This window comes from Syngnathus leptorhynchus, chromosome 10 (assembly GCF_054491065.1).
Source record: "Syngnathus leptorhynchus isolate UIUO chromosome 10, UIUO_Slep, whole genome shotgun sequence".
Classification (NCBI taxonomy): Eukaryota; Metazoa; Chordata; class Actinopteri; order Syngnathiformes; family Syngnathidae; genus Syngnathus; species Syngnathus leptorhynchus.
In genome coordinates, this window is record NC_141204.1 from 6397513 (window position 1) to 6413694 (window position 16182).

General features: G+C 39.4%; 1 protein-coding gene across 3 annotated transcripts in view; it reads right to left on the reverse strand.

Annotated features, from left to right (window-relative positions):
- Positions 1–16182, reverse strand: part of LOC147050140 (A-type potassium channel modulatory protein KCNIP2) — a 57305-nt gene that overhangs the window by 1668 nt on the left and 39455 nt on the right. The window contains exons 2-8 of one of the 3 annotated variants that reach the window (XM_085921939.1): positions 2952–3054; positions 1264–1384; positions 1100–1169; positions 904–974; positions 698–805; positions 244–348; positions 77–139 (exon numbers count right to left, since the gene is read on the reverse strand). In XM_085921939.1, coding sequence (XP_085778065.1) covers positions 77–139; positions 244–348; positions 698–805; positions 904–974; positions 1100–1169; positions 1264–1384; positions 2952–3054 — 641 coding nt within the window. Of the gene's footprint in view, positions 1–76; positions 140–243; positions 349–697; positions 806–903; positions 975–1099; positions 1170–1263; positions 1389–2951; positions 3055–16182 lie in introns of all 3 variants that reach the window. The other 2 variants (XM_085921938.1, XM_085921940.1) reach the window with 2 other exon arrangements.

Sequence of the window (16182 nt, forward strand, 5' to 3'; positions counted from 1 at the left end):
TCAATCTATTTGTCTGTCTATCTCATTACATTAGCGATTCCCAGACAGTCTAGCTCGCTATCTATTCGTGCTTTACCTTTTTACACGACTCAATGAATTCCTCTATTGTAACCACTCCATCTTTATTTCGATCCATTTTCTGAAAGGGGGCGAGAGGGTGGGGGAGAGCAGCAGCCAGAGATTTAATCATCGCAAAAGAAATACTGCACATTGGCAATAATTCCTAATTGTTTGTTTGTTGACCTGGAAAAAGTTCTCTACATGCTCTCTGGGGGCATCATCCTGCATAGTGGGATACGTGTACTTCCCCATCATGTCGTAGATGGACGTCATGATGTCCAGCATCTCCTGCAAAGAGAAAGTACTGTGAGTGATGGGGAATACATTAGTGCAGATCCAAGCACCAAAATCATTTGAGATCTTATGAGACAACATTAAGATTAGAATCTATAAACACACCAAACATGTAAACAGGCCAATCTTATCTGTGATATCTTTGTGAAAAAAACATTTATTAAGTTTATCCATAGAGGAATGATAATAAATTACATGATTATTCAGTCCAAAATCAGCTTTGTAAATGGAAACATCATTATTGTAGCAGACTGTTTTGCATAATACAGACCTAAGGTTAATGACCTGAGTGAGTCTGATTAAATAATTGAGATGGAAAAAAAAAAGAGAGAAGAACACTCACATCTTTGGTGATGCAGCCATCCTTGTTCAGGTCGTAGAGGTTAAAGGCCCAGTTTAAGCGGTCGTTAATGGTCCCTCTCAAGATGATAGACAGACCAAATACAAAGTCCTGACACAGTACAAAATATATTAGTACGAATCTTACAACAGAAACAGCATGCTTATGTGACCAAGGGTGTCTGATATAGAAAGAATAAAAAAAATAACCTCAAAGCTAACTGAACCGTTCTTGTCAGTGTCAAAGGCTTCAAACAGGAAATGCGCATACGTACTTGAATCTGTAAAGATGCAGCACAAACGTAAATTAACTGGAAATTGAGATTAGCAACATGCAAGATATACAGCAGCGTATCTCAACACTTTGCGAGTAGTGGGGGATTACTGTATATCCTTTGTGCCTCACCTCCCTGGGGAAAGAACTGTGAGTAGATGTTCTTAAAGTTGTCCTCATTCACCACACCACTCGGACATTCCTGGCAAATAAAAAGGAAACAATATAGACAAATAAATCACTGTTCTTTATAATAATAATAATTTATTATTTGTGTTTCCTAAAACTTAGCATACATTTTTGAAGCCTCTGTAAAGAACCTGCAGCTCCTTCTTGGTGAACTTAGTTTGCTCCTGCAGCTTATCCATGCTTTCTGGCCGGTGGCACACGGTGGAGAGCTCAAAGTCATCTTCTACGCTGTCTGTGTGAGACACATACAGTCGTGTTAGTATTACAACAAGCATGTACATAAGTCTGTCTCACCCAAAGCTAAAGTCACGGTATGATGACTACCAACTGAGTAATTAGGAAAAGCAAGTTGAAAAAAAATACAAGCTGAAACCAAGTTTTAGAGTGAGTTGAGGAGAAGCAGACAGTATGATAAAAACTTGTGCAGACACCATAACCAGCAGACATTACACGTTTTATTCTCACTCGACTCCGGCCTCGACCTCCAGATCCCATTACCTTTATAACCCATTCAAATGTACAATAAAAGCTCTGTCAATGTGCATAAATAGCTCTCTCTCTATTGCTCTAATAAATAAACATGCAACACTGGATTATTTTTTTTTTTGCCGGGCAGGGTCATGGGGAGCAGAGCTGCAAAACAAACGTTTATTTTTTTTACAAACCCCACAAATTATTTTAAAAATGCTAGTAAAGAATAATGAAGTGTATTCTATTGAGGACGTGGAAATACGGGCAATTAAAATCCTGATTAAAATTCAAAAATATCCAAAAGTCACCTAGTACCTGGTGGGTCCAAGCATATTTACACCTCTTGCTCTGCCACTGACATGCACACACACACACACATGCTTTCAGACACAGAATTTCCTCAACTGGTGTTCCATGTCCCAAATAGCAAAAAATCGGTCATACGCACATGAAAGAGCTGACTGTCTCTGAATTAACTCTGTAGTTAACCAAAACAACAACATCTTGGCAAGCACTAAGAATGGAAACCTATGCCAAGTTATTAACAACAACAAACTGCTTGCAGTCATTGTGGAGCTACAGTCATTTTTTAAACACAAATACAAATGATTATATATTAATATCACAGTAAATTACTGAGAAAATGTAAAATAAAATTAAATATTAAAATCCAAAATAAATGAAGCCTCAAAGTATAAGGTTTACTTCCTTGCACTGAATAAAACTCGAGGAGGAAAATGACAACATCAGAAGCATGCAAAAAGAAATGCATAAAATAAACCCGAACATGTGAATTAAGGCACATTTTCATTGAAATATCATACTCACGTTTGTTATTTATTATGTACAAAACATTCTAAATACTCCAATACAAATGCAACCACTGATGCACATTTCTGACACATGCCAGAAGAATGAGACTTTCCAGTAGAAAAGACCAACATCCACAGCTCATAACATCTTTTTGTACTTGATATACAGAGCAAACCTCAAACAAGTATACTGAATAAAATCTGATGAATTTAAATCGATAAAAATAAAGTCTACCTCTACATTTGCGAACATACAAACCTTTGGACATCATTTGCTTAATCAGAGAAGTAGGACATTACCGTTCAAAATATAATGTACCAGCAAAAACAAAAAAGAATGTGTATCTGTGTTCCCTACACTCCATATCAGGCATTTGAATATCCAATATGATGCTCAAGTGCTTTGTTAGGGCCACTGTGGCCAGAATGTGTCAGCAGCAGTGAGGTGTTCATCCCAGAGAGAGGCAGGACACATGACGTCAAGTAAAAACGTGTATAGACTGAAGGAGGACTTGCATTGACTGATTGAGGGGGCGGGCGAGGGCGTGCAGCACGGCAGCAGCTTGAGGAATCGCTGCTTTATGCTTTTTTTGCTTTGGCTGTTGGAAGGATTGCCTGTAATCACCAACCATAGCATAAAGGTTAGAAACACCGCTTACATACAATGCATGCACAAAAAAAAAAAAAAAGCAGACACACGCTTACATCATGCCAAAGACACACAAAAACACGCTGACATGCTCTGATTGCCTGCTGACCCGGCTTAGTAATGAGATCCACAAAAAACCTTAGAAAGCAATCCCACACTGGTATAATATGATATAAATATCATTTCACTTGAGAGTGACATTTAATTTGCAACCCCACCTCCAAGTCCAACGCTATATTATACCAGCACAAACACACAAAGGCACTCGAAGTGAACATGGGAGCAAAAAGTGCATTCACAATTTATCCGTAGTTTCCGCGGCAACAGGAATCCCACCTAAAATTTAGAGCCCTTTTTGAGACTAAATCAGGTGTCAATGTGGTGCCCGTGGGCCTGTTCTAAAAATAGCTCCACATGCAACAATTTGTTTTGCATTGCTGTTCTGAAAAAAATACATTCACAACAATAAAAACCTGTATCAAGTCTTTCAATTCTTTTTTAAAATCACACTTGCATTAGTGTATGTTTTATAACAATAAAAAACCCAAAAGGCACCATTTTAGCATAAAATGAAATGATAGCGTACCTGGCATAGATAACTATGCAAAAATTAGCTGTCAGTTTCAAAAAGGTTGGTGACCCCTACTCTAAATAATCTCGACCAGGGGGATCTCATCAGAGCTATGATTGCGCTCAGAGGGAACTATCATAGCTGTGAAACCATAGGAGTGTCTAATCGCCTCATCATATTTCATAATTACCACTGCATTTGATTACGATGATTTATTTTTAAATAAGAAATTGATTTTAAAATCAGATATCAATTAAAAACATGGGCAAGCATGTCCCTTAGTGCATGATAATTATAAAATGTATACTAAAATAAGACACAGTGTAGTAGTGGTTAGCAGATCTGTTTCACAGTGTTACAGTTCGAGGTTGGAATCTCTAATTGTGTATATCTCTAATCTTGTTTGCTGAAGATAACTAGCCTTATCATCAGCAATTTGAGACACAAAAGTTGCATTTGTAAATATTGACCTTTGCCTTAGAAGGGTATCTATTTTTTATTTTCAGAGCAGGTTTAAATAAGTAAAATTCAGTTTGAAAGAAAAAAAAAAAAAGCAAAGGACGTTCGAAATGATTGTGATTTAAATAGATTTCTGTCTCTTTTCAACTAATTACTTTTTTGTGCATAACAGTACTAAATTCTCGTGAGATCATGCTCCATCTGTTCAGCAAAAACAACAAACTCTCCCGGAGCCATCCTTATTCAAAATGATGCATTCCACAGAGCACAATGAGTGTCTAAATTACACCAAGCAACACAGCTCTGCATTCATTACAATTTTCTATAGAATTATATTTCACAGGTCATTGAGTCGGATTACATGACTCATTACATCTTTTTATTAGCACATCACTTGTGTGAGTGAATCATACATATATATATATATATATATATATATATATATATATATATATATATATATATATATATATATATATATATATATATATATATATCGTGTGAAAATGTCATTGTGTCTCTGGGGACACTTGTTAGGACAATCTAAATATTAAAAGTGTGATAATAAAGTGTGTCATATCTCGTCGACTTAGTTGTTCCTTATGTTCCGTCTCGTAACCTTCGTTCGCAAAACGCTAGTTTTTTGGTGACACAGAGGGCCAAGAAAATGTCTGCAGGGGCTAGAGCATTTTCCATTCGGGCTCCAGAGCTCTGGAATGCCCTGCCAATGGATATTAGAACTGCTACCTCAGTAGAAACATTTAAGACACGTTTAAAGACGTATTTCTATGATGTGGCCTTTAACCTCTCCCCGACCCCACTCCCCCACCCCTCCCCGGCTGGGGAGGTGGTTAGGTGACACCCATGCTGACGATGGCTATCTAGATTCTCGTGGACCAATTCACCATGAGGGAACTGCAGTGGAATACCCTCCTGGAGGACACTGCCAGGACAATCGAAGGCACCTCCGACAGCTCTTGGCTTTGGCCTGGGCATCCACTTTTTGGTTTCCATATGATGTATTTTATGTGCCCTCTTTGCATCCATTGCAGCCTGGTGATCCTGAAAGGGGGATCCTTCCATCTGTGGTCCCTTCTCAAGGTTTCTCATTTTTTCCCTTGTAGGGGTTTTTTGAGTTTTTCCTTGCCCTTTTGGGAGCCTAAGATCAGGGGATGCTTTGAGAATTATTGTCAATTGATTGTCTGTGTGAAGCCCTTTGAGACTGCTTGTGATTTAGGGCTATACAAATAAACTTGACTTGACTTGACTTGATAAATTTGCTAAGAAAAGAAGCCTTCTACTCTTTTCTCTAGATTTCCCACCTCCGGGAATCATGGAAAAGGCTACGTGTCATAAGACACTATAGCACAGATCAGTGTTTCGAGGAAAGCGAGGCCTCTCTGAGGGATTAACCTGATTTTGGTAAACGTATGCATACAAACATATGATCCCTTGGACATGTGCATGTGTGTGTTCTATCAAAGACGCAGCCTGGTGCTGTCATTTTTCTTGTACAACTGCTTCAAGACATTTAGCCAAGTGAGCCTCAAAGAAAATAACTAATTTGCTCCATTTATGTATTTTTCCGGGAAAAGCACCGTACTGGGATTTGCTTTCAGGCTTTCTTAATGATTTTCACTCAATTCTTGATAGAATGGAAAAAAAAGTAGTATAATTTAAGCATCAAAACTGGACATTATTGGTGTGGTCTTTTTTTTCTGCAATTGTCGTGCCAGAAGTCCAGACTGCAAAATGAATACAGTCCATGGGAATAGCCAGGTCTACTCAAATCTACTCAAAATGTGGTCACCACTTTGTACCATAGTGTTCCACACACATTCCTCCAGACTTGGCGCCACCACGCCTTCTTATTGTCATTAAAACAACTAGAAAAAGGCAACATTCAGTCAGAATCATGACGCTTCATTGCAGTGATTGCTCATTTAGTCGAACATTTTCCCAGGTACATGAGAGGCCACCACAAACTTCAAACTACCTCATAAAATAAAACCATCAGCTCTATTTATAGGCCCTTGGCAAACGGATTCCTTCTATATTCATTTTGAAGGAGCCTTTCAATTCATAAACCCCAGAGATCTGAGGAGTAGCGCAAGGCAAAGAGAATGCAGCGAGCGTGTTGATAGAGCACACTGCTGAAGATTAAGACTGGATGAGTGGAACCAAACATTGACTGTATCGCTGCTTAGACCAGACTCGCGCTTGGTGATAAAATAGCACAGAGAAGTCAAGTAGGACTAAAATCCAAATTTTCAAATGTGATTATTAAAAATAAAGTCGTAAAAGCTTTTTACTAAATGATGTTTCAAATAAGCTTGCCATATTGTTAAATCATTTGCTTGCCATGACGCCAGCCAGAGGCTGAGCTGCAATGTTTTTGTTTCCTGAATAATGGCTTTAGCATAACATGTTTTATGTGGCAACATAACAATCAGATTATTATTTTTGACTAGCTGTCCACAACCCACTCAAAATGGTACCACGACCCAACTGGTTGTCGACCCACCATATTTATGTGCTTCTGGGTCAAATTGTGGGTAAATAAACCAAGGGGGAGCACTTTTCCCACGACAGAGCTTTTTAACATTGTGGTATCGAGACACATCACACGTGTGAGTACACATTCATCTGAAAACATTTTGTTGAATTCTGGTTGAATTAATTATCTTAGACAGCTACATGGTAGCCATTGTTACGGATCAATTGGTTCTCGATTCAAGCTGTGACCATTCTTTCCGCTCTGCTGCACTAATCTTTCACTTCGTCTTTGCAACCCATAACATAGAGATGTGTTGAAGCTTTCAGTAAAGAAGACAACACTTGACATTCAATACTCCCAATCTGCTCCAAGAAATCCAAGTAAAGAGGTAAAACCTCCATGGTGACAATTGATGTAAGAGCTGGGATTGACTCTGACTCACCCATGAATCTTATCAGGACAAGCACCACAAAGTGGTCAGAAGGATGATTTTCGCCAATCATCCTATAGATTTAGTGACATGTCCATCCCTAGCTTTAATTACTTCTGCCCTTCAAAACTCTTAACTTTTAGAGTACACGAAAGCTATTTAAGCACCTACATAAATCAATATAGAAGTGCCATAAAATCTTCATTCTTTGTCTTTTCAGAAAATGTAATACCTCCATCCTGGTGGGAAGCTTGTACATAAAGGAAGGTCCCTAAGGATGTTCATGGAGGTGTTTGCTGTGAAACAACTCGTAAATAAAACAGAACCTTCTTTGGGATGAACTACAACAGAGACTGAGAGCCACAGTGTCACTCAGGTCTTCCCAAGAGAGTAGAAGCTGTCACAGCTATAAGGGGAAGGAAAGGTTCATACTTTGAATTCTCACGTTCTGATGTAATCACCATGTGTCATCACGTGATGAATATGCTCTCAAAAACGGTAAACAAAAATCAATATGATGTTCAAACTGCAAAGTGGCAGTTTTGTATACTCCTCCAGCAGTGACGCAGCGAGAGAACCGATATGATGAAGTTTTGTGCATACGCCAACACCAACACCCAATGAAGTGGCCTAGAGGTATGAAATATGCATTTTGTTTCCTGTCAAACTTTGTCACAAGCACCATTTGTCATCATTGTGGCTCATGGCCGTGCACCCCTCCCTCACTTTGTTGGCTTACCATTCATCTTACCTGCCGTGGTAAGGTCGATAAGCCCCAAAAAGTGCATCAGTTTGAGGGAGCTGCACACCACCAGAAGGATCCCCACCGTCTGCAGCCCTTCCACCTCCCACTTGTCTCGGAAGAACAGATGCATCGTCCGCCTTCCCCCTCTCTCTGGTTTTGACAGGCAAAGAATCTTGCACGTCCGCCACCCTCTCTCCGTCTTCAACTCTTCGCTTCAGTCTCCTTCCATATGGCGGTATTCCACCATCCTGAGACCGCGCAGCATCCGCCTGCTGGTTCTTCTTCGCAGAGGCTGGATTGTTATTCCCTGCGTTCCCTCATCGGGAATGGTAAGCGTGAGGGAGCAGGGGCTGTCTACTTGCCGATCCGCCCCCGCCGCGGCCACTTTCGAGGCTGTCAAAGGTTGTTTAAGTTCCAGGTGAAGTTCGGACAATTCATTGTGGGCTTTTGTGTGAGAGTGTGCGCGTGTCTTGGCAGGATGGCAGTTGCAGTTATTTGTTCTTCCCAGATGCTGACTCTCAAACTGCCTCCACTCTTTTGTCTGTCTTCCTCGCCTCACCTCTCAGACTCTCCTCCCGCTGCGTCCCTCCCCACGCTTAATTGGGCCAGTGATGGCATTGAGTGAGGGAACGATGAAGGTGGGGGAGGCATTGAGGAGCGGTACTACACAAACTAGTTTGGGAGGGGGACCCCGAAAGGAGGTGAGTAATGAATTGAGACGGGACGGGGAGGGCAGGAGCTCGAGGAGAAAATAACAGTAACAGAGAGGACAAGGGGCCAAATCGGAAAAACAAATGATAAATCTAATGCAGTGCGGGGAGGTAGGAAGGACGGAATTAGGAAAAGCAGCAGAGCGACTTCAGTCGGCAAAGTCAGCTACGGCGCACAAAGTCACAGATGTGGCCTTCGTATCTCCCCAAGCGTAACATCAACACACATGCACTGGGAAATACACAGACAAGAGGTGCAATCTGTCTAAGCCTAGGTGTTGTATTTGAAATTTTGTCGGGATGCTACTGTGCCATCTGTCATACTGACACATTTGATCACAGTACTTTCAAAGTTCATTTAAAAACTGACATTCATGATGAAGTGGTTTGGACTGATTATTTAGATTTCTAAGTGTTAGATTGAGATAAGAAAAAAAAAATCACTTTTAAGGTCATCAGTTTAAACGTTTCCAAAATGTTCCGTTATGAGTATGACTGGTTAAGTTTGTTTAACCGTAACAATATGTTCATATCATTGGCACTATGTATTCTTCTGGGAACATTACCCCACTTTCAAAAAATGCCACTGAAATAGTACCAATGTTAACAAAAGCAATCTAACCATTTTCTGATTCTCCAGTGCTGGGTCATAGGGGCAGCAGTCTAAATAGTGATGTCAGGTCTTCCCACTCTCAGGCCACCTGTTCTACTTCCATTGATGGGACCCCGAGGCTTTTCAGGTCAGCTGTGACACATAGTCTCTCCAGCGTTTCTTATGTTTACTGCACGGTTTCCACAACACCATACCAGGGTGACACCTGAAGAGTGTCTGAAATAGGTGCCACAGCCAACTCAATTGGCTTAATGTGGTGTCTCCCAAATCATTGAGTTCAGATGTATCATCACGAAAGAAAAAGGGGCATCAATTAAATCATTTGGTCATCCTCAACAAAAATATTGTCTCAGGTAACTGGGGTAGAGGCTGGGTACATTCTGGACTAGTCGTTAGTCAATCGCACAGCATATATATATATATATATATATATATATATATATATATATATATGTATAAAAAATATCTAACTTTCAATATAATTTACACTCTACAACTGACTGGTTGTGGAATAAGGAAACACAAGTATGAGGAGAACATGGAAACACCACACTCAAGTCTAAGATTCAAACCGCAAATTTTGACACAAATGTAGACTTGAGCCACTCATTCATTCACTGTGCTGCCTTCAGCTGCAAACCAAATTTGACCAAAAATAGTTTGTTAATAATAGAATTCACTATGAAAGAGAAATTTATGTGCCTAAAAAGCTTCAGTTTGTCTTGGAGATGATGTCACTTGTGCATCCTATTCACAGTGTCTGATAGCAGGGGGGAAAAAAATGAAGAGGAGTCGGTAGTGGTAAAGGGGACACGGGGGGGGGGGGGCGTTTGATTTGCTAGTGGCAGAATTTATGCGCGTCTGACTTGAAATGACGTGAACCTGCTTTGCCTCCCACTGCAAAAGCAACCTCGTGAGACTTATCAACCTTCAGTCAACCTTGCAAGCAGACTGCACTGGTACGATCTAAGTACGATTTGACAATTATAGTCGTAAAACAGGGCCAAGCATTATCGCCCACTGTTGTCAGTTTACTGTTGTTTAAAAACAGTAATGCTGGCCTATTAACATTATTATTGCACGACATGATGAGACAGGCGCCTACCAGTCTGTACTGTCATGAGCAAAGGGCAGTTGATTGATGAAACTCTGCATCACTTGACATATATTGTGCATACACCTACGGGCATATTTAATTGAACAGGCTGCTTAGCTTTCCAGAAAACATGACATATTCAGGCCAAACACCTTCTGTAGTCAGAGGGTTCAATCAACAATGAAAGAGAGGCTGCTTGTGTGTCTTCTTTTGTCTCACACAGAAAGCCAGAGAATATTTATGTATTGAGACAAAAATGCAGAATCAATATATTACAAATAAACACACTTTTTCAATATAATTTGTTCTTTCCAATGACTTTCTTTTCGTTTGAAGGAAATGTGATTCCAAGAATATTGTGTGTTACCCATTCACGCTTCATATTAGTGTAATTTATGTAGCGGCATATTGAAGCTCAATTGGTAGAAGTTGCACTATATGGAGTGGAAAAAAAAAAGATTACAACAACCTTTGCGGCTCCTACTGTCATAATCAATAACGCTAGATGTGATGACGTTTTTACATTTCTGATGTGACCATTCATTATGTTTACGTCATTCAGACACAAAAAATATTGTCATTCAGCTAGAAAATAGCAACGGATGCTGGAAAGGAGCATACAAAAGCTCTTCCAAAGTTAAATAAAGATGAACTTTACTTGGACCTCAAAGGACTTTGTGAAGGTGTATGAAGTTCATACTGCAGGATCCTGCTTTAGCCTGACCTGTTTTAAGATGTGGCGCAGCACATCTGCAAGCCACCCCAAGAGACATTCTGATCTGTTGTCATCTCAAGTGCGCACACACGCCAACGCATGCGTGCGCACACACATACGCACGATACAATGTTGGGTTAATACGTCGCGTTTGATTAGTCTCTTTGGGGCGTAATTTGGCCTGAAGCCAGACACAGCACATAATTGAAACACCTCCATATTTAGACGTCCACCTGAGCAATTATTCCCCTCAAAACGGATTAAAACGTCCAACAGAGAGTGTGTGCATGTGTGAGTGTGCAAAAGAGACAAGAGGAGGAGGTCATTGACGAATGATGCTAAAAATTGGCTGGTGTTTCCAATTAGATACACGCCATTTGTAGAGATCATTAGCTTTTGTGGGTATTTTTAATACAGTAGCACCATGCAGGACGGAAATCATTCGTCCAATAAACCTCTCATTAACAGATTTTAGGGGGATTAATTGATTAATTGATTTTTCATGAGAAATCCATTATTTATGTGTAAATATGTACAGTATAGCATATGTATGAATTATGGATGGGATGATGGAAGTACAATCCATGCTATTGGAATTATTTGTCTCTGACATGAGATCACTAAACCACATCATTGAATAACAAAGACAAACAATGGAGAAAGAACAAACTTCACAACAAACATGGATTAAAAAAAATACTGAAGAAATTGCTTGCTTGATAAACAATAAAAGAGCCTGGGGTCCATTTAGAGTTGCAGCTAGTAAGCTCTACTCTATTCAGGGTGGCCTTAGTTCTCCTTAATAATCCTTTTGGTCAGCTTTTAAATCTCTATGTCCTGATAGGTACCTTTTCCTGAAATTCATTTTAATGTGCCATGAGCTTAATTTTGCCCCTCCTGACCTATATGACAGCAATGTAGACACACACCTGGAGAGGGCAGTGTAATGTAAGCCATTTAATAAGCTACACCGTGCTTCTTGCCCCAAGCTATTCTTTTCTCTCTATGTGATCTCCTTCATTTATATTCAAGTCAGGAGACCAGAGCAACAGTGGGAGGGTAATGAAAGATCACAAGCCATTAACGGTTTCCAAGATAGACAAAAAGTAAGGTTCATATTTTCAATATGACGGGGCAAACAAAGCAGTATTAAAGTTTCCAGATTCGGATCATTAATTCTTACATGAGAACCTTTTCAACAAATGTATTTGCAAGTGTTGCCCATTGCATAATTATCTACTAAATATATTTCAATCAAATCAAAAGGACCAGCTTTTTTCCCATTTCAAAGAGATAAATCGGCTGCAGATACAGGTTAAGAAAAAAGTCATGTAGCTAACTCAATCTCAGCTTTTTTGCAACAGTTAGATGTTGAAACAAGAAGCAAAACAACCAATGTGAAGGTTTTATTCCACCAAATACAATTTGCTACAAATCTATTAACCAGCCAAAAGAAAGCAAGGAAAAACATTCAGTAAGGTCCACCCTCAGGCGACGATTACAGCGACAGAGAAATCGATGGCCTAATGACAACAACCTTTACCCCTTCCATTGTTTCTGCTGTAAAACACGGTGAAGAATAGCCACTGCCAGCACATAAATGTTTTATGCGGGTAAGTCCCGCAGCAAGGCTCGTCAGTAGCGCGCTGAGCAAGCGGAGAATCGAACAGTGAGTAGAATAAAAAATAGAGGGCAAAACCTTCAGGTGATATATAAAGTGCAAAAACATTTCTGATTTTTCTGAAATTGTTCGCAACATTTCCATCTTCCTCCATAAGGAACACATCATGAATCTTTATCAGTGGATTTTGAGTAATTCTTTTGGGTTCGGGAAAAAAAAAAATCTTTGGTTTGCGGACCTCCTGAAATATCCTTACCCGCCCATATGACCCCAAGGAACAAATTCTAGTTCGTTTGATAATATTAAAAAATTCTACATACACAGATATCCACACACATTTTTGCATCATGTGTCTGAAATGCCCATATCAATAAGTGAATCATCATTATTCAACCGCTAATGACTCAATGCAAGTGTGTACCTGAGGGCTATGTACTGAGCTCTACTCGACTACTAACGGTATTTATAAATTGCCTTGTCAAATGCAGCCACTCGGGACCAAGTTGTTTTTCACAAAATAATTTGCACTCATTTGAGTTGAAGGCAAGTCACATGACGTGTTCTCTTCCAACTTGCTTTATAAGATGTCTTCTCGAAATGATTTGCCGTGGCTGTCAGCCCGACAGAAGTAAAATCATTCGAGATAACACTGCATGTGTTGTGTTTCTCCACAAGGGATTGGAAAATCCACGGGGAGCATTTATAGGTAATAGTAAACCTTTTTCAAGGCCATCGCCATCAAATACTTGCAGAGGTTTATTTGCTGAAGGGCTTGGTCCATATTATTCTTACATAAGACAAAGACACAAAAAAATAATTTCTATGATATCACAATAAATAAATCTGAAAGCTTGGCAGGGATTTTGAGACTTTCCACTGCAGCCTACTATCTTATCATTGACGTTTTCTTTGAATTATTATTTGAAAGGGCCTTATCAGTTACAGGTAACGGCAGCAGCTTCTGTCAATGTAATTTCTGTGGACAATGCAGAGAATCCCTACTGAATTTTACATGAAGGTCATCTTTGTGCACTGCAAAGCGAACACTCAATCTATTAAATCTCCCCTAACCTCAGTAGATAGTACTGCATTTCCCTTTTTTGCATGTAAGGAACCGCTTTCAGCAAGTGCCACAGCTGGTATGCAAATCTTTCACATCCAAAGAAATGCATTTGCACATTTTCATGCGTATGCATTCATTTGTGGATATGCAACGTTATCATCTTCATGCAGACATTTCTCTGCCTTATGAAGAGAGGCAGCGAAGCCTCAGCTCTTGTGCTCTTGCCATGCAAATAGATTTCACTCACAATTGTGTTTTCATCATCTAAGCGCATTGGCTTATAATAATTTCTTTGAGATCCTAATACCGTTTAAGAAATTCCTTAAACCTTGAGTCGTATTTGCACATCAGGCTGTAAAGTCCAATACGTAAGTAGCCATGCAATGTGTCAGAGAAAACTAAATAATATTGTAATTATGGTGACTTGGGGTTGCTGGAACATAATATCAAGTACAACATTCATTTAATTTATGGGTACTGGCGGAGCTGGGGGGGGGGCACTTCCCCCCTCTGAAATATGGTTGGACTCCCCAGGTGCCAAGCCAGATAGAGGGCAATAGACTATTGCACTGAATGTCTTCCATCGAAGCCTTCTGTTGACCAAGCCCTCATCTTCTGGCTGGTGAGGAGACAAAGATGCCCAGGACAACCTCATTCACACATGTGCACGACTTCTATTAAGAAAGTTTGCCTCAACCGACAGATTTGTGGTCCAAATCCCAATGGAAGCGATGGAAACAGTTCATTTCAACAACAACACAGTAGTACACAAAAACATGAACATGCACACACTCACACACTCTTTTGTATACGTTTGCTTTTGAAGGGCAATTACAATCTAAGTTGATGGATGCATGAGTGTTTTTGTATTTGCCCTCCCAAGCAATTTACCTGCACTTATCTCTCTTCCTGTCTCATTCACTCTCTCCTGCTTTTTTTCTCATCCTGTCTCTCTCTTCCACACACACACAATGTTGAAAATAACCTTTCAAGATGGAAAAGTGATTTGCTCAGTCTGATTGTGTACCACCAAATATCACTGGCACTTTCAGGTGCACACGTGGTGGTTTGCTGGGGACCACTGTTGGTGGAGACAACTTTTTTAGGGTTATAATCTTCTCACAGAATTTGGATTGAATTTATAGGGCCCAAAAACTATTACAAATAATTGGATGTCATTCAAAGTGTTGGCCAATTTTCCAAAGTAGTATTTTTTTTATTCTTTTGTCAGATTTTTTTTTTGTAGGATTGGGGATGCTTCAGTGATGTATTTTTTTATTTATCTGATCCTTATTTTTTAAATACAATCTATTTTGCTCCCTTCAGTTTACTTTTCTATATTAAATAGATCTAGTGTTAAGGTCTCGCAAGACAAACCCATCTTGAACTTCTAAATGGATGGGTTTTTTTTTATAGTCTAAAATATTCATAGAAATAAGACGTTGACCTTGAATTGCTCAAAGGTGTTTGTCTGAGAGCAAAAAAGCAACCCAGCAAATTAATTTTTCAAATCCCACAAGAGAATATGAAAGTAAATACCAAAAATGATGTTTATATAGTTAAAGCTCAGAAAAGAAAATCCAGAATGTAGATATTATTATTGAATAAAACACAGCTGCCTCTTTTGCTACCAAGTGACAAGTCAATAAACTAAACATTTGACTATACTTTACATTTGACTTTTTTCAGTGCCTATGCTGACTACAGTTAAGTCAACTCATGTTAGAAAAGAGATAACGATATGGATCTGCAACTAGAGGCCACCCCTTCTCTATTACACAGAAAATACCACACAGAATATTAAATGACCTAATTCTAATCAAGGTAGCTCAGTTGACCTAATACGTCACACAACTATTGAAAACAGACCAGAACTGAAATGACTTTTCACAAGAGGACAGCATATTGAATATAGTGTGTGAGCGTTTAGAATGTTGCTTGTGAGCGAGTGCTAATAATGTTATCTTCTCCATTCATGAGAAAACTCATTAGTTTGAGTATTCATCGGGGACTTGGTGAACATGAGGCCATTTTTCTTAATGAATGGTCAAAATACGCAGAAAGAAAATGCTCATTATATAATGGTGGTGTTTGTGTGTGTGTGTGTGTGTGTGTGTGTGTGTGTGTGTTGTTACGGAAAAGAGAACAAGGACAGTTGGCACACCTTGAGAATTGTCCTCATCCAACATCCAGGAGAATGACAACAGCAGGCAGGCTTTCTCAACAACGAGCTACACTGTATACATGTTTTGAAATGTAAAACATTTGAATTTTAAAAAGATTTATTTTTGTCATATTTATGGATTTATATACATACCTATATTGATATAGAATATGGGCACTTCTCAGAATGTATGGTCCAGCTGGATGTTCCAAACAGTGACCCACTTTGAGTCAATATTTTCATCCCTTTGCAATCAATGACAAGATTTTACTGCTTGAAATATTGCAGACATCCTGCAGAAATAAAGTAAACAACTTGACTCAGATGTTTGCTGTCGTGCTTCTCCAACTAGCTTTGTGGGTGACCTGGAACCTATCCCAGCTTACTTATGGCAAGGGGTAGAGTACCTG